Here is a 15,769-nt window from a genome sequence, read left to right on the forward strand (position 1 = left end):
TCGATTTTCCACGGCGCACCGGAACGCAACAGTGTCGGCACACCAACGTAATGACGTCACCCAGTTCACGCAGGTCTTCACCCATGCTAAAAATAACATTTCCATTGGAAATTTTCCAAGTCTAGGAGGGAGTGAGATTTGTTTTTTTGACTGTAGAGGGGTGGACTTTTCGATCGCCGAGAGCTCCGTCTACCCGTAATCGAATCGAATCACGCTGGAAGGTGCGCGGCTTTTCCCCAGTTACAATCTGTTTACGTTGCTTTTTAGAACGATACTTACCCATGAGCACATTTCGAATTCCATGCGCATCAAATAGCCAAAGATTGTGGGCAAAATGTAGCGACCATTATGTACCGTTTAGGCTACACCGAAAATAATGAATTAGATCCAATTATTCTCTTTGTTCTCGTTCACGTCCTCCACAAATTTCTTCTTAATTTTTTTTTTTTTATGTTTCAGTCAAGCTGGGTTCAAGCACATCGTGCATGCCCTGCGTTCTTGAAAAACAACTGGACAAAGGATCGAAGACAACAATTATTTATCTTATTTCCATGTTTGTTGCTTCATTCCTTGCGTTGTCTATGGCAAAGAACTTTGCTTCGTACTTTGTAGTTTGTAATATTAATTTATTGTTTGCTGTTTCCTGCGTCCTTTCATGATTTGACTGCATTTTTTTTGTGTGGTCTCCATCTGTTCTTGTCAGCCGTGTTCCTTGTAAAAACCAATCAGGTCATGTCACATGAGTTGCAACTTTATGTTTCCCCCTGTATCGGTGATTGTTTTGGTTCCTGATGGTTTTGAGCGGGGTTCGTTAATTTTGTGTTTGGATTCCTCAATGTGTCTTATTTATTTTCTGGAAAAGAAATACTTTTCTCCTGCTTCCCTGCTTTGCATTTGCTGCATTTGGGTCCACTCTTACTTCCACGACACCACCACGAAAACTCCACAGCCGTGACAGTAGTCAAGTGTAGAGATGACCAGATTTTGATCACTGAACAAGAACGTTAAGAAGGTATCAAGTTGTGTGTTTTTTTTGTTGTCACTAAGATGCCGCTACACTGGGATGAAGCAGGGCTGCACACAACAGAGAGGATATAGATGGCAGCACAGAATCTTGTGAAGTATCCAACATGGAAATATTGGATTTCTAACCATAAATAATGGAAAGAGAACAATAAAAGCGTAGCCTGTGGGTGTGTTGGCAGCTTGCGTGCTTAATATTTGAATGCAGGTGTGACCGCATGCAGTCCTGCTTCTCAAAATCTCCAGTTTGTATCAGGAAATTGTCCTTAGCCCATATTATTTTGGAAGTGTGCACACGAGCGTTATGATAGTTTGGGATTTTTCATTATCATTTTTTCATGTTATTATTTTTTTTCTTCAAATTGTCTTAATTTGTTTTAGAGTCCATTTGTTAGTTCTTATTAGTATTTTTTCCCCCGAAAATACTTTGTTTTGCTTTTATTTTCAGATGTTTTCAGTTTTTTAATATATGGAATATTTTTCGAGCGGGGATAAAGTGACTACAAAAAAATCGCTAAGTATTGTGGAATAAAGTAAACTCTAAAAAAAAAAGTAAAGTCAATTCTCAAATTGCCTCTTTTTGGATGGAAGTAAAGCAAAACCGAATAGATGCAATTTCACTTTTATTGTAGTTAGCTTTAGTTTGCTTGATTTTATAAACAGCATGTTTTGTGATTTTATTTCATCAACAAATTGATTTTTTTAAGTTCAATGTTATTTTGTTGGTTTTCGTTCACTATAATAACCTTGATGCAAACAACAAAAGAGAACATGTGCCAAAGTGTCTTCACTTTCTACATATGACTGCGTGTGAACATTCAATCGACGGTATTCAGTTGCTTTTAGGTTAAAACATACAAAACCAAATAACTACAGCGATAGGGGATGTTTCCTCGAGGAGAAAATATCTTTTTCCTCTGTATGCGCCTTGAATGTCATTTGAATTGCTGACCGGGCCGATGGCAGTCAATGCGTCAAATAAATCAGTGGATTGTATTAAGGAAACATCCCTTATGAGTTGCAAGTGAACAAAAATAAACTCCATTCATAATCACAGCGAGGGGGCAGAGCAGGAGGTGAAGACGAGAAAGAGAGGAAAGGCGAGGAGGAGCAATGACAAGGTGTCATGCAGGTCATCTAAACGCCAAGGCTGAAGATGCTCACTGTGTGTCATCCGTCTGTAAAGTGGAATTAGGAATGTGCCTTCCATAAACTTTTCACACTCATGCAGAGGCCGAAGGCTGATTTTGCTGGACCCACCGGTGATATACGGTGGATATAAAAAATAAAATAGAAAAGTCGACATACACTTGTTCAAATGCCAGGTTGTGTGATATTTCAAAACATTTCCCACCACTGATGTGACATATAACCTTTCCAACCCAATTGAAAAAAAATGAAATTAAACAACTGAGATCATCTGGATGTACGTGAATAACTGGGGATGTGCCTATCATTAGAATTATTCTACATTCAGACTCATATTGAATGAGGGTCATAAGCACACGCCTGCCACTGCTTGAAGTGCCTCTGATTTACCCCCAAATCAAGTTGTTATTTTCTAGTAGGCTTTTTCTGACATTTTTGTGGTCACATCTTACAACACAAGCCCATCGTCCACGAAGAGTTTCCACTGCGTGGCAGGGATCTCAATGTTTAAACGCGGCAGTCCGGAGGAGGCTACCAAATAATTTCAAAGGTATAGATATGCCGGTGAGGTCAGGAGTCGTCAATCGTAGGAATTATGTTGCATTTCCAATAACTGACATTTATCCCGAATTTATGAAAAGAAAGAAAACTGGTTCGCCTTTCAGGGACAGCGGTTACTACAGCGGACAGCTTATCACGTTATCGGGTTACACGGTGCATGAAAGGAGCTGCAGGAGTTTCTAACGAGTATTGGTTGATGAGTACATGTGACACACCCGTCCGTCTGCATCATATGTCTGGACTAAGAGGAAGGGTGGAGTGGGAAGACGGAAACCTTGAAATCTCCCAAATGCAAAGGGGAAAATGTCTGATGGTCGGATGAAGAATAGGTTGCAATGATGGACCATAATTGTAAAAGGTATGTTTGGCGTAAACACAAGACCCAAAGCCTACTCGAAAACATGAACTCGATTTGGGGTTAATAGGAGGCGCGTTAAATGCTGTGAAGTGTGTGCTGACTCCTATTTAAAGTATCTATGAATGTGATTGACCAAATTTTGCAATTATAAGTGGGTGTGCACACTTGCGCAATGACATTTTTTTCAGTTTAATTCCACTCGCAAAAAGATATACATATATATATATACAGTATATATATATATAGAGACATTTTTTTTTTAATTCAATTGAGTCGCGCAGTGTAGAGATCACATTATAGGTGGGAAAAGGTTTTGAGGTGATTTAGCCTGGCATTTGAACAAGGGTGTGTAAACTTTATATATGCACTGTATATATGTGCGTGTGTGCCTCATGCTGAATTCATCTCATCTGTCATGACATTTCTAAAAGAGTCTGCAAAAAAAAAAAAAAAAAGGCAACGTTTGGCGTCTTGGAAATAGCTCAGTAATTGCTCTAGAAGCCAAACCTGTAAAGAGCATGTGTCTCCAAGCATCATGCGGCACTGATCTGCAGTCACATTTAGGCTTGGCAGTCTCAAGGAATGTCACAGTCTTTGGAAAGAAGGTTAAAACAAAAACAAAAAAAGAAGAAGAAGAAAAGAAAATATGGGAGTAATACGGTAGATTTCAACTTCTCAGACGGAGCTGAACAGCGGCGTCATACGACGTCAGAGGAAACAGTATTATTCCCGAGGCGCAACATTTCTAGTCATCAGAAATGGTCCCCAGGCCACCGAAGCTGAGATTAACATTGGAAATCCCACATTGGTGTTAAAATGTTCCGACTGCCAGTAGACTGCTAAGCCTATCAAAAATGTATTACTACCATTTTTGATTCGTAAAAAAAAAAAAAAAAAAAAAAACAGCTATCCAAAAGTTGTTACATTCGCCTCTCATAAATAAAAGAATGAGAACATGAAGATGGCTAATAGCTAAGCTCAGCCTTAGTGTTTAAATGCGAGTCTCACCTGGAATGACAGAAATAGTTTTCAATGCTCGGAGAACCCTGAACGTTCTGAGGGCCGACACATTCCCAAGGTCCACAAACTCTGTTATATATCTGTAATGAGGTAGGACGACACAAAGAGCAGAACTCCATGACACACAACACACGACACACCAGAACGACACGCACGCATGGACGTGCAGGAGCACGACAGCATCACCACCATCGAGGACCAGGAGGGGACACCACAGCGTGAAAGAAAGAAGGAAAGAAGAAAGAGAGACGCCCGGTCCAACTCGGACTGAGGAAGAAGACGAATGAGCGAGAGGAGAGGAGAGGCAACCCAAACAAAACCACAGCTAACATCAACCCGGCGACTCGCCCACCCGCCCACACAAACACCTCTTACCTGGGATAACCGATATTGTTTTCAAAGCCCTCAGAACCCTGAACGTACGCAGAGCTGACACATTGCCTAGGTTTACAAACTCTGTTATATACCTGCAAGGTGGATCAGACACAGGCATTCAGCAGTCGTTCCCAACGACTGGAACCACAGAGAACGTTCACATCATAAGCAGTACGCATTTGGCCGCATGGACAGAAGTCCCGAAAAGAATATTTGACAAAATGGAAAAATTGCGACGAACAAAAGTGTGCTGTCTTCCATTGAGCCAGAACAAAGTGAGGAGAAATTGGCTGAAAAGTTACAGAAGAAAAAAGTCTGTTACGCCTGTGAAATGATATTAGAGGCTTAAATGTCAAACTTACAATTTTAAACAAAAGCCGATTTGAGAGGGAAAATCGATTTTTCATAAAAAAAAAAATCATAAGCCTCCAATCAAACCGAATCGTTACACCTTGAAATATTCGAGTTTCATATCGAACGGCCTTTTATTAAAGAGGTACATCTAAGGCAGAGGTGTCAAACTCATTTTTGTTACGGGCCACTTTGGACTACGTCTTCCCTCGGACGGCCGTTAATCATCACGTTGTGTTGTTACTTTAAAAAAAAGGCGCACTAATAGTTTTGAAATCAGTCAACTATTTGTTTGTTGTTTGTTCAATTAGTATAGTGAGTGTAAACCAGGTCACAAAATGATTGCAAAATGTCACCGTTATTTATTACGTATGACAAATTGAGATTTCGGTACAGATGTAAGCAAGGATCATGGAAGTCGACATGGATGATTTGCTTTCGCGGGCCACATAAAATAACGCGGGGTGCCGGATCTGGCCCCGCAGCCTTGAGTTTGACACCAGTGATCTACGGTTTATATAAGTAAATAGCACATTTACAGTACTGACGTGTTCATTCAAATGGATGTAAAGTGTCAACAAAAAAGTCATCGCATCATACCGTCTCAAAGAAATGTACCATCATCCACCTGGGTCGAACCAAATCGAATATACATTTGTTTCTCCAAATCCTCCTTTACAAGGTCGTAACACTTACGCCATTGAAATGACCATGAAATCCAGCCAGTTCCATGGATCTCGAAGAAAAGTGAATCCATCGATGGCAAAACCTCTGGCAACAATTTTTGTGAGTGACTCAAATGTATAGATACCAGTGAAGGTGTACCTGGAAAGAAAGAAAAAAAGTAAAGGTTATGGTAAAGAGACATGATTAGTGTATTTTATTTATTTTTTTTACGTTAAAATTGAAGCGTGGTACTTACTCCACTTGTTTGGACCACTCTGGTGGGTCGCTAAATGTCATGAATATACAGTTGGTCAAAATGGTGCACATGATGATCATGCTGAATAACGTGAGAAGGCGTTAAGGCTCAATAGACACAAATTGGCGCATTGTCTGCGTGCATGTCAACTTATCACACACGCATAGCAAATGGAGCATTTAAAGCCACAAAAAACCTTGACGTTGAAAGGATATGAATGTATCAAAATCTTAATTGCTATTCGCCTGAATATATTAAAAGGGCTGATGATGTACAGGGAGGGCGTGGCACTAAAGCGGAAGATTGTTTTCCCTTTGTTTAGCACTATGAATGTCTGCAGAAAGAAGGGAGAGAGAAAAACAACAAGTGTGGTCATTTGGGCAAACATATGGCATGTATTACAATATTTAGGTCCAACATTTTTTTTTTTCTGAAGGAAAGATCGGCTGACTGACTCATGAGATTATGTCTGAGTCACGAGCCTCCGCTGCATCGTGTTCCCCCCTCCGAACCCAAAATGGCTTTTTCCAATATACATGACATGTCTAAAGTGTGTCTAGATGATGGAGATTTTTTTTTCCCTGAATGTCCCCCCCCCACCCCCCGCCCCAATGTTACTGTTTTACACATTGTATTCAGCCTAGTAGTTACCCTGGCTGCTGTGAGAAAACAGAGTGTGATGTAATGGCCCTCCCCTTTAGAAAAGGACGCGGCACAAACACAGCACAGAGGTGCCGCTTGCATCAGTCCTGCAGTGCTTCCACCGTGACAGAGGCAAGAAACGGAGGCATGTGAAGCTCCGCTGCACGCTTGCCAAATGAGGCTCTTCGGCCCAGGTTTAAAGCGTTTACTGGAAGAGAACTGCAAATGCTGTCATTGATCAGTGGCAGATCTGCTGACTCCATGCTCTCAGCAACCACTCCCCACCCATAAACGGCAGTGGGCCAAGTGGAGCTGGGCACTGGAGTGTGAGTGTGCATGGTTTTGGGGTGCGCTGTGACATGACAGGAAAAGAAAAAACATATGACCATGATAGAACAATTATTTTGAAAAATAAATGCAGTGGTAGCTTGAGACAAAAGTTGAATCGACCACGCTTGTCACATATAAGGCTCTCGACTCAAATCATCTTTTGACAATGAAATGAATGGAAATGCCAATAATCCGTCCTAGCCTCCTTGCCCAGCCCCCCCCCCCCCCGAAAATCTGTTGTTAATGTATATTGTTATGCGGAATAGCACTCCTTAATATTGTACCTTAGAAAAGCATACAGTAAATATATAATAAAATTGAATTACAAAGAATTCAACCACATCAATAAAACGGGGCCCCTTCTGTGCCCCTTGGCCGCTTAGTGGCAGTATAAGACAGACAGACGGTTATACTGGTCCTTGCAGTAGGGCGTGTCTTGCTTAGGGGGGATGTCTCACATCCTCTCTGAGCCCATCAGTACAGCACTGATATCAGTCATTCTACAAAGAGGATAAAGAGTTAAACACTGAGTACTGTTTTGCTGTCCATCTACATGTTGCTGAACCATGTGTTCAATCCTTTTTTAATCGGTGTTAAGACAAATGCGAACAGTTTTTAAAGAAAAGGTCAAATAAAATGTGAAGCAACTATAGATTGCTGTTCACACGATGACAAAAATCCTTGATCCACAATCTGGATTCTTGACCCATGCCGTACTACCATCAATTTCATCATTTTAAGCGACTTTGCTCACACACAACAATGGCAGGCAAAGCAATAACTCTCATGAGCTGTGTGAACGTAATAATAAAAACTTTTTTTTTTCCGAATATGCAGCCAAAATACCAAATCTAGAGGTTTGCTTATAACGTCAGCTTATAACGTCCCAGCACCTCTCTGCTCACCTTTCATATACTCTGCTTCAATCTAGGCACGCGATACGAATAATACTCCACACAATCAACACATGATCGAAATTCATGCGCGTGCTGTGCCCCAAAGGTCAGAGGAGTTTTGCTGACAAAGCAAATGCAGTGCATGGAAGGAGACATGAATAATGAGGAATTTTAAAATGAGCAAGAAGATACCGAACAGTGACAGCCGATGGAAATAAGAGGCCATGTATGAACTGAGGTATAAGCGTCTTTGGCATCATCAAACTAGATTTTTTTCAACAACGAGATTTGTTTTTTTTTATTGTTATCAGAAGTTAATAGAAAGTCTTATTGTCACTGGCTTTATTTGAATCACTCCCCCCCCAAAAAAGATCCTTTGGATTTACTTAATTCGAACATGTACATGGGTTGCACATGATGAAAATGGTGTAAACTCGTGCAATTTTCCGAAAAATAAATAATAATAAAAATAAATAAATCAACGCATGATATCTGTTAGTTTAAGACGTTTTAATCATATGCCACTGAAAATCAAGTACTCCAAAACGGGAGTGAACAACAAATTCTGCAATTTGTCAAATACCAACACTGCTAACAAACATCTGTTGCGCTCGACAGAAGTATTTCCTTATACTTTGCTCAAACATCTTCATTTGCTCAGGCTACTTTCTTTTTTTTCCACGTCGTCCACGGAAGTTTTATAAATTCGTAAAAACGCCAGGATTTAATTTCTTCTCACGGGATCAATTAGCATGTGTTTAATTCAATCCCAGCCATTTTCACTGGAGCAACCGCCTCAATCCCAGCGTTTTACTGGATTTTGATTGATCTTGCAAGGACCATAGAATATTTGGTTCTAATGCTAAACATGGTATATAACCCTACAAAAATAAAGTTTGGACTCTCTTCTTTCAGCAGAAAAAAATAATTCTGTTTCTATCTTTTTCCATTCTTCAGCAATCGGCATTACAAAATGGCTAAGTGTCATGAAAATGACGATTCCTGGGCAAAAAAAAAACGGAGAAAAAGAGCTTTTTGTAAAAGCATGCATTTCAAGCACGTGAGGCACCACTGCCATCTGCTGGTCGCTTTTTTTTTACATGATTTACAATGCATCCAATGCATCCATCCACGCTCACACTCACACCTCGGGACAATTTAGAGCGTCCAATAAGCCTGCCATGCATGTCTTTGGAATGTGGGAGGAAACCGGAGCACCCGGAGAAAACATGCAAACTCCACACAGGGAGGCCGGAGCTGGAATCGAACCCGGTACCTCTGCACTGTGAGGCCGACGTGCTAACCACTGGACTACCGGGCCGCCGATTTACAATGCAAACGCCTTATTCTCATTCACAGATTGCATCGGACTCTATGACGCAAAAAAAAAGACTTAGACGTACAAGTACGTCCTTGGTAGTTGGGGCTTAATTTTAGACCTACAAATAAATCTTGTGGAATGAAAGCTGTATGAGGAGAGTTTCTCTAAAGGTGACTGAGTTCCTGAATTGTCAGACCCCGGAACACAATTGCGAGGAAGAAAACCAAAGACTGAATGACTGAGTGACTTTTTTTCCTAAAATTAATTCGATGAATATCTTTGTGAGACTACGGTTTTATTATTTACATTATTACATTGAGATTATTTTGTTAACTCATTCACTTCCAAAGACGTTTTTAACCCTTGTGTCCTTCAAATGAAAAAAACCCTAAGTTACGCATTTTACAATTTTTGTAATGATGTATTTTGTGTTATACAAACATTCTTTTTTTTTTTCAAACACTCAAAATGTTCAGAGGCATCTGTGCTATCCATACATATATAGTTTTTATTAGTTCTTTGGGATTTTTTATTCTTTATTTTTTGTAAAAGGAAAAGAAAATTGTGTCTGGAGGTCCCAACCAAGCCCTACTAACAATCCCGACCGAACGTGCTCATGTAAAATGCATTGGTTTGAAGCCTCCTGCAAAAAGGCAAACTCATTTGCGATCCTCTGACGCCACCTAAAGTTCCAAAATTGGAATGACCTCAACCCAACAATGTGGCATGCTTACGTCTGTCCAAGCGAAAACAAAGCGATTGACGTAAAAATCGTGTGAAATGCATGTTTACACATTAGGTTTACGATGCATTCAAAAATATGAATTATAATGGGTCTCTATGGTGCAAAATATGTAAATTGTGAGGATTACGGAATCAAAACCTTTTTTATTATTGCTGCAATGCCTGAGAATTATCAGCTGGTGACGTCATGAAATTTAGGCCATTTTAGAACCCCCCCATACGTTTCAGCTCTCTCGTGTTTTTCCGAATGCCTTTGCCTTTGATTCAAAGACATCATTTTACATTTATCGCAAGCGGTGTACTACGAGGGTTAAACGTCTTTTCAGACTTGGTTCAGAATTGGCTGGTACTGAATGAGTTAAATATGTATAGATAACCAGTGACAAAGGCACTCAATGAGGGAGGGGTGACTTTTGCCTGAGGCTGAAATGCGTCACCAGACACAGTTTTAACCACGCCCCCCAAAAAACGTGTAAAAACCCCATTAATGCTGTATCTCTACAATTGAGTACAGTACATACTTTTCAGTACTGCACACCTTTTCAGCAATTATCTTCATACTGTGTCCTCTATTTAGAAACAAATCTCTGGAACTTCACGAACAAATCGAATTTATTCCAAATGATACATTTTAAATAAAAGCAATAATTTGCTTTTTAAATGAATAAGCAGCTGAAGCTACAGTAGCTCGTGCAGTTTCATCACAATACACAAAAATACATCAAGGTTGCCTTGTCCCCCTGTCCTTCCACACTGTATGCGGTGACTCTGTGACTAATATTTAGCGGTAAGCGTCTGTAAGTGATGAATTCTGCACTTATCTCATTTAAAGAATGGACCCTTAACAAAGACATTCCATCAGAAGGTCAATCTTTATCTGCCTTAGTTGCTGCGAAGCAGTCAAATTAAATTCTGCATGTAGCGTTTATTATAGAGGGACAATTCAACAATTTGTGGGCAAAATGCAGCTTGCAAGAAGCAGAGAAGGGTAACAGAGAGGAGTTTTCAAGTGAGGTGGGACAGCAGGAAAGCGGTCTGGGGAAAAAAAAAAAAAAACAAGAGGTAGGGCTGAGATAAGTGTTTGTGATGCAGAGCTGTGGAGGAATGTGGGATGGATGGATGGATGGAACGTGGCCGGAGCCTTTTCGAATCAGTTAGCCTATTAGCATTCATCATCAATACATATCTTTTCAAATTATGAAAAATGTCGGCGCGCGTTCAGCTCGTCGTGACTCGCAGCATCAAATGACCTTCACAAAAGAGTAACACCATGCAAATAACTTCCACACAAGCCCGCTTTGCAGAACTATAACATGATGTATTGGAAAGCATCGACATGAGTTGGATTGGGGCCCATGCTGCCATGAGTAGCTGACAGCGGTTCCTTAAATCAATATTGCAGGCAGCAAAAATTCAACATGGTGTGCTAAGAATGCTTTAAACGCAGAGATGGATGCTTCTGACGCTCAGACCGAATATACGCCGTGCCTGCAAATGATCCAAACATTCATCCGTCTAAAGCGTCACCTGAACAATTTGATGCAAAACCTCGCCCTCCTTCGTTATACCAAGCACCTAGCACGCAGTCACAGTCACACGCGCACACACACACACACACACACACACACACACACACACACACACACACACACCACCCCATCCCTCCCTCACTCAGTGCAGCAGGATGCTGTGTCATCAGAGACTGAGGACTCAGACAGAGCACTAAAGCCTGGCCCTTGCTCTAATTTACTCCACCCTGAAAAAAAAAGAACAGAGGTGGAAGAGGCGGGGGTATGAGAGAGTGAGAGACGACGACTTTTGATTGTCAGGTATTGTAAGTAACGTGCTGAGAATAAAACATACTGTGACCAACGCTGGGGTTTTCGAGAGCGGTGTCGTTCATAGGAAGCAGCGCAATTCCCGAGTCGGGAGCCTTTTTGTAACTCTGGATATCCGAATCTTGTGCACATGAGTTAAAAAAAAAAAAAAGCATGCTGCCACATCCATCCCACCCGAGCCAGCTTGGCCTAATCACATGAGGCGTTTGAAAAGCCCAGGCAGTCTAGGGAGGCATCACAGGGGGAAAAAAACTGAGAACTGCAACGCTGCATTTCTCCTCCTCCTCACCAATGGCCCCTCTTCCTCTCTTTGTGATGCACGAGTGCTGTGATCAGGTTTCTTGCATCTGACCGACACACACACACGCACATGCACCGCACACATGAAGACGGAGTGATGCCGCGCGATAGGACGACTGTCGGTCAAGTGTCGAAGATGGTCATCCCGGGGAAGTGTGAAAACAAAGGGAGCGGTGGGTGCTTCATTTTCATTTAATTTAATTGTATTAATTTGAAGGCCTCGAGGGGGGAATTACATTTTACACACGGCGGTATAGTTTTGTTTCACCGCCACGCGGACAGCTGGCTCAGTGACCGCATAAGCAGTGACAGTTACACATGAAGTCATTTATTCGCCCTCACGGTCTTTAGTATTTTACAGGTTAAAAAAAATGCATTTGGAAGTATTTCAATTAGCAAACTAAAGTAAATGAGTTATTTTAACCAGAATAAGTCGGGGTTGAATTTTGGAAGGCTAAGTAAACTGTTACAGTCATATTACTCATCTGCAGCAGGACTCGAGCGTGCGACCCAACAGTCCTCAAGCAAACAAGACCGAGCTTCTCTCCAAGTTCCTGCCGCCCACATACGTGTGAAAAAGTCAGCGGCAAAAATAGAGAAATATGAAACAATATCTTTTGAAACCACACCAGCGCAACTGCTCCAAGAAGTATTTGTGCGTTGCATCTTCGTTTTGAAGTCAGGACTTCATGTTCGTAACAAGAGCTGGAACTGGAACTCTACCTGAGAGAGAGTCACAACTTGTGCTGTGCCGTTAAGTGAAAATACATTTCTGTATGTCTAGCCACACATTTAATGTGATTCGCATCCTGAGTTGAATGCTAGATGCATCACTCCTTGAAAGAAATCTCAGGCAAGTGTATGTTGCTTTGTAGGATCATGCCTGAGCAACATTTCATTAGCCTGATAGTTTAATTGCTTAAGTCAGTTGGACTGACTATTACAGTGGCAATAAAAAAAAGATAACAATGGGGCTGGCTAAAAATTTTTTTTTTTTAAATGCCATTGTCTGAAATCTTTCAGATACGATTTAGGCCACTATGCTAGTAGGCTAACGATATTGAAATCTTCCCGACAAATGCTAATGGAAACAAAACCTCACAACTTTGTACTTAGCAGAACAAGTAAGGCAGGCAAACTGCAATCAACAAGGACTACTTCCTCCCATGGCTCATCTGCACGAAAAGAAATTCCAGGCACATGCGTCTGTCATGACATGTCATTTTTTCATGTTTTCTCCCTCACTAACATACATTCACTAAAGTCCAAAGGCCACCTTCTACATTTCAATATTCTTGCCATTACGTTGAAAGAATACTTTCCATTTCAAAGCGCCTACTCATGAAGCATGTTAGATAGAAACCAGTCAAAATGAGAAATTCAATCTATCATCCAGTGCACCCCCCGCCCCGCCCCCCAAGATTTAGCTCAATTTTCTGCCACCAAATTGTCATTCCACCAAGCACATGTTAAACAAAACTCCGTCTTTTAATTCTGCTCGCCCAGCTTGGCGGGAACCGGTTGGCCATATTTTTAAACAGCGAGCCTTACGGTGATAAGAAAATCAATATCCGCCTGCAGTTATGCCACAACGGTGCAGATGTGCTGTCCAGATGTCGGTCGGTCTTTCCATTTTAATAATAAATGTGCTGAACTGCTCTTTACACTTGTGTGAGAGTTTTAGTTAAAGTGTACCGTATTTTCCGCACTATAAGGCGCTTCGGAGTATCAGTCGCAGCTTCAACGAATGGCCTACTTTAAAACTATTTTCATATGTTGGGTGTACCACATTTCAAGGCGCATAGAATAGAAGCTACAATAGTGGCTGCGGTTACGCTATGCCTCCAGTAGATGGAGCTACGCTAAAGGGAATATAATACAATTCAACTTTATTTATGTGGAGTTTTCACAACCGCTGCAGCTGTAACAAAACACTTTTGTGTTTCTTGCAGAACATATAAAATACGAGGTCCAAGAAATTTGAATATTGATCCGTATGTAAGGCGCTTCGGATTATAAGGCACAGTGTTGGCGTTTGAGAAAACGGAATGCTTTTATGTGCGCCTTACAGTGCGGAAAATACGGTACCTTAAAAAAATAATAATAAAAACTCCTGTGCAGTGAATACGTTTGATGATGTCAACAGTGGTATTTGAAATGTATTTCCTGCAAGAAACAGGGAAAAAAAATACACAGCATAGGCCGCATTGGGTGAATGTGAGAGTGCTTAACTAACTTTCTGGTTGATATAGAAGGGGTCCAAATCCTCTAGCGGTGTGGCCACCATGCCAGCTGGAATATCACCGTAGATGAGCGGCAGGCTCTTGCCAGCCTCCAAGTCCCTGTTGGGCTTGGGCTCATTCTCGTCTGACGTGTCGCGGTGACTGCTGTCCGACCTGGGCTTGGCTGGTTTCTTGTTCTGCTCTTCATTGATCCGCTTCTCGATGTTAGCGAGCGACTCCGGGGTAAACTTCTTGAAGCTGTCAGGTCCTGGGGGTGCAAGAATGGGTGCGGCCATGTTTTCATCCTGCAGCTATTTCTTCTTTATTTGTTTTCCATAGCAGACATATCCGGCCCTGAAAGACAGAAGCGTTTATTAAAATGAGAAGGATTCACAAAGATCAAGGATTCGTTTTTGCACGTGGGCAAGGTTACGCGTCTGACCCCAAGCCATTCAAATACAGCTGCTTGTTTCATGTTCATAAAAGACATGTATTTAGTATGTTTGTAAACATTTCTTGAAAGTGATTTTTCTTCAATTATATATGTCAGGCCAACCAAGCAATTTGTTTTCTGATATTGTTTTAATTATAATCACAATGCGGAGCAGTGGCGCATGCGCATGCAGGATCTCAGTTTGAATCTCAGCTCAGGGGCGAACTTCAATTTTCTTCCTGTGCTTGCGTGCGTTAACTCCGGGTACTCTGAATTACTACCGCATTCCAAACACAAGCATGGTTGGTGAATTAAAATCTCTATTTTGCCAATTAGCGTGAATCTGAACAGCTTGTATGTCCATTCATTCCCTGTGATTGATTGCTGACCATTCTGGAACGGACTGTACCTCCAGCTAAGAAAGGCTCCAGCTCACTCGTGGCCTGAAACAGGATACACAGTGGAGAAGGGAACGATATATTCAAGTAGCTCCCTTTGTGAGAGAATGTTCTCCTTCGATAAACGGGACTGAAAACTGAAAACAAGCCAATTAACTTGATTCCTGTAATTAATCTCATCCTGTAGGACAAGGTAACACTTCAATCATAGCATGGGATACAAATTTTTCCTACCCTGCAACGTGCCTTAATTCAACAACACAAAACACAATATTCATACGGACTGACACTCCGTGTCACATATTTTTTTTGCGTATTATATAATGAATGTACCGGTACATGGCCACTTCTGGGGCAGGACAACCCCAACATGGCTCACGGTAGCTCATCTTTTATTGGTGAGATGCACACCCTGAGGATGAATGCATCTTATATCATGAAAAACAGGCCACGGGGTGTATTCTACTCTCTGGAATGACTGATGAGACAAGAAATATGGTAAACACACCTGGTTCAGGAGTACAAACCATTTGATGGAATTTTTTTCCCCCACACACTGAACAAATGCAATGTTGCAGGACCCGAAATTCAATCTGCAAGAAGGAAGTCCACGAGCAGATTGATCCAACAGTTGAGTACTCGACAACCATCACCACCACCCGGAAGAGGAATGAACTGTGCTTCAAGTAACCCAACCTCGGCGCAACCTCCAAATATCCTTCCACCCATTGATCTACTTCCAAGGTGATTCCAAGCAAGACGCAGAAGCACGGGCAGCGGCGCATGTACACTGTGCAACTTTACACCGCTGTGGAAGTACGAAAAGGCTAGTAGGCCCATGCTTTTTAAAGTCAATACGCTCATTCGTCCAGAGGACAACACGTCA

At 41.5% G+C, this 15,769-nt stretch overlaps 1 protein-coding gene across 3 annotated transcripts in view; it reads right to left on the reverse strand.

Moving 5' to 3' along the window:
* The window catches only part of scn8ab (sodium channel, voltage gated, type VIII, alpha subunit b), a 39,905-nt gene extending 25,481 nt beyond the window's left edge, over positions 1-14,424 (reverse strand). For 2 of the 3 annotated variants that reach the window (XM_052077318.1, XM_052077317.1), the window contains exons 1-5: positions 14,067-14,424; positions 5,975-6,093; positions 5,760-5,849; positions 5,534-5,662; positions 4,100-4,191 (exon numbers count right to left, since the gene is read on the reverse strand). In XM_052077318.1, coding sequence (XP_051933278.1) covers positions 4,100-4,191; positions 5,534-5,662; positions 5,760-5,849; positions 5,975-6,093; positions 14,067-14,348 — 712 coding nt within the window. In that variant the 5' untranslated portion in view covers positions 14,349-14,424. Of the gene's footprint in view, positions 1-4,099; positions 4,192-4,486; positions 4,579-5,533; positions 5,663-5,759; positions 5,850-5,974; positions 6,094-14,066 lie in introns of all 3 variants that reach the window. The other variant, XM_052077316.1, reaches the window with a different exon arrangement.
* Positions 14,425-15,769: the final 1,345 nt, after the last annotated feature.

This window comes from Hippocampus zosterae, chromosome 9, assembly GCF_025434085.1.
Source record: "Hippocampus zosterae strain Florida chromosome 9, ASM2543408v3, whole genome shotgun sequence".
NCBI lineage: Eukaryota > Metazoa > Chordata > Actinopteri > Syngnathiformes > Syngnathidae > Hippocampus > Hippocampus zosterae.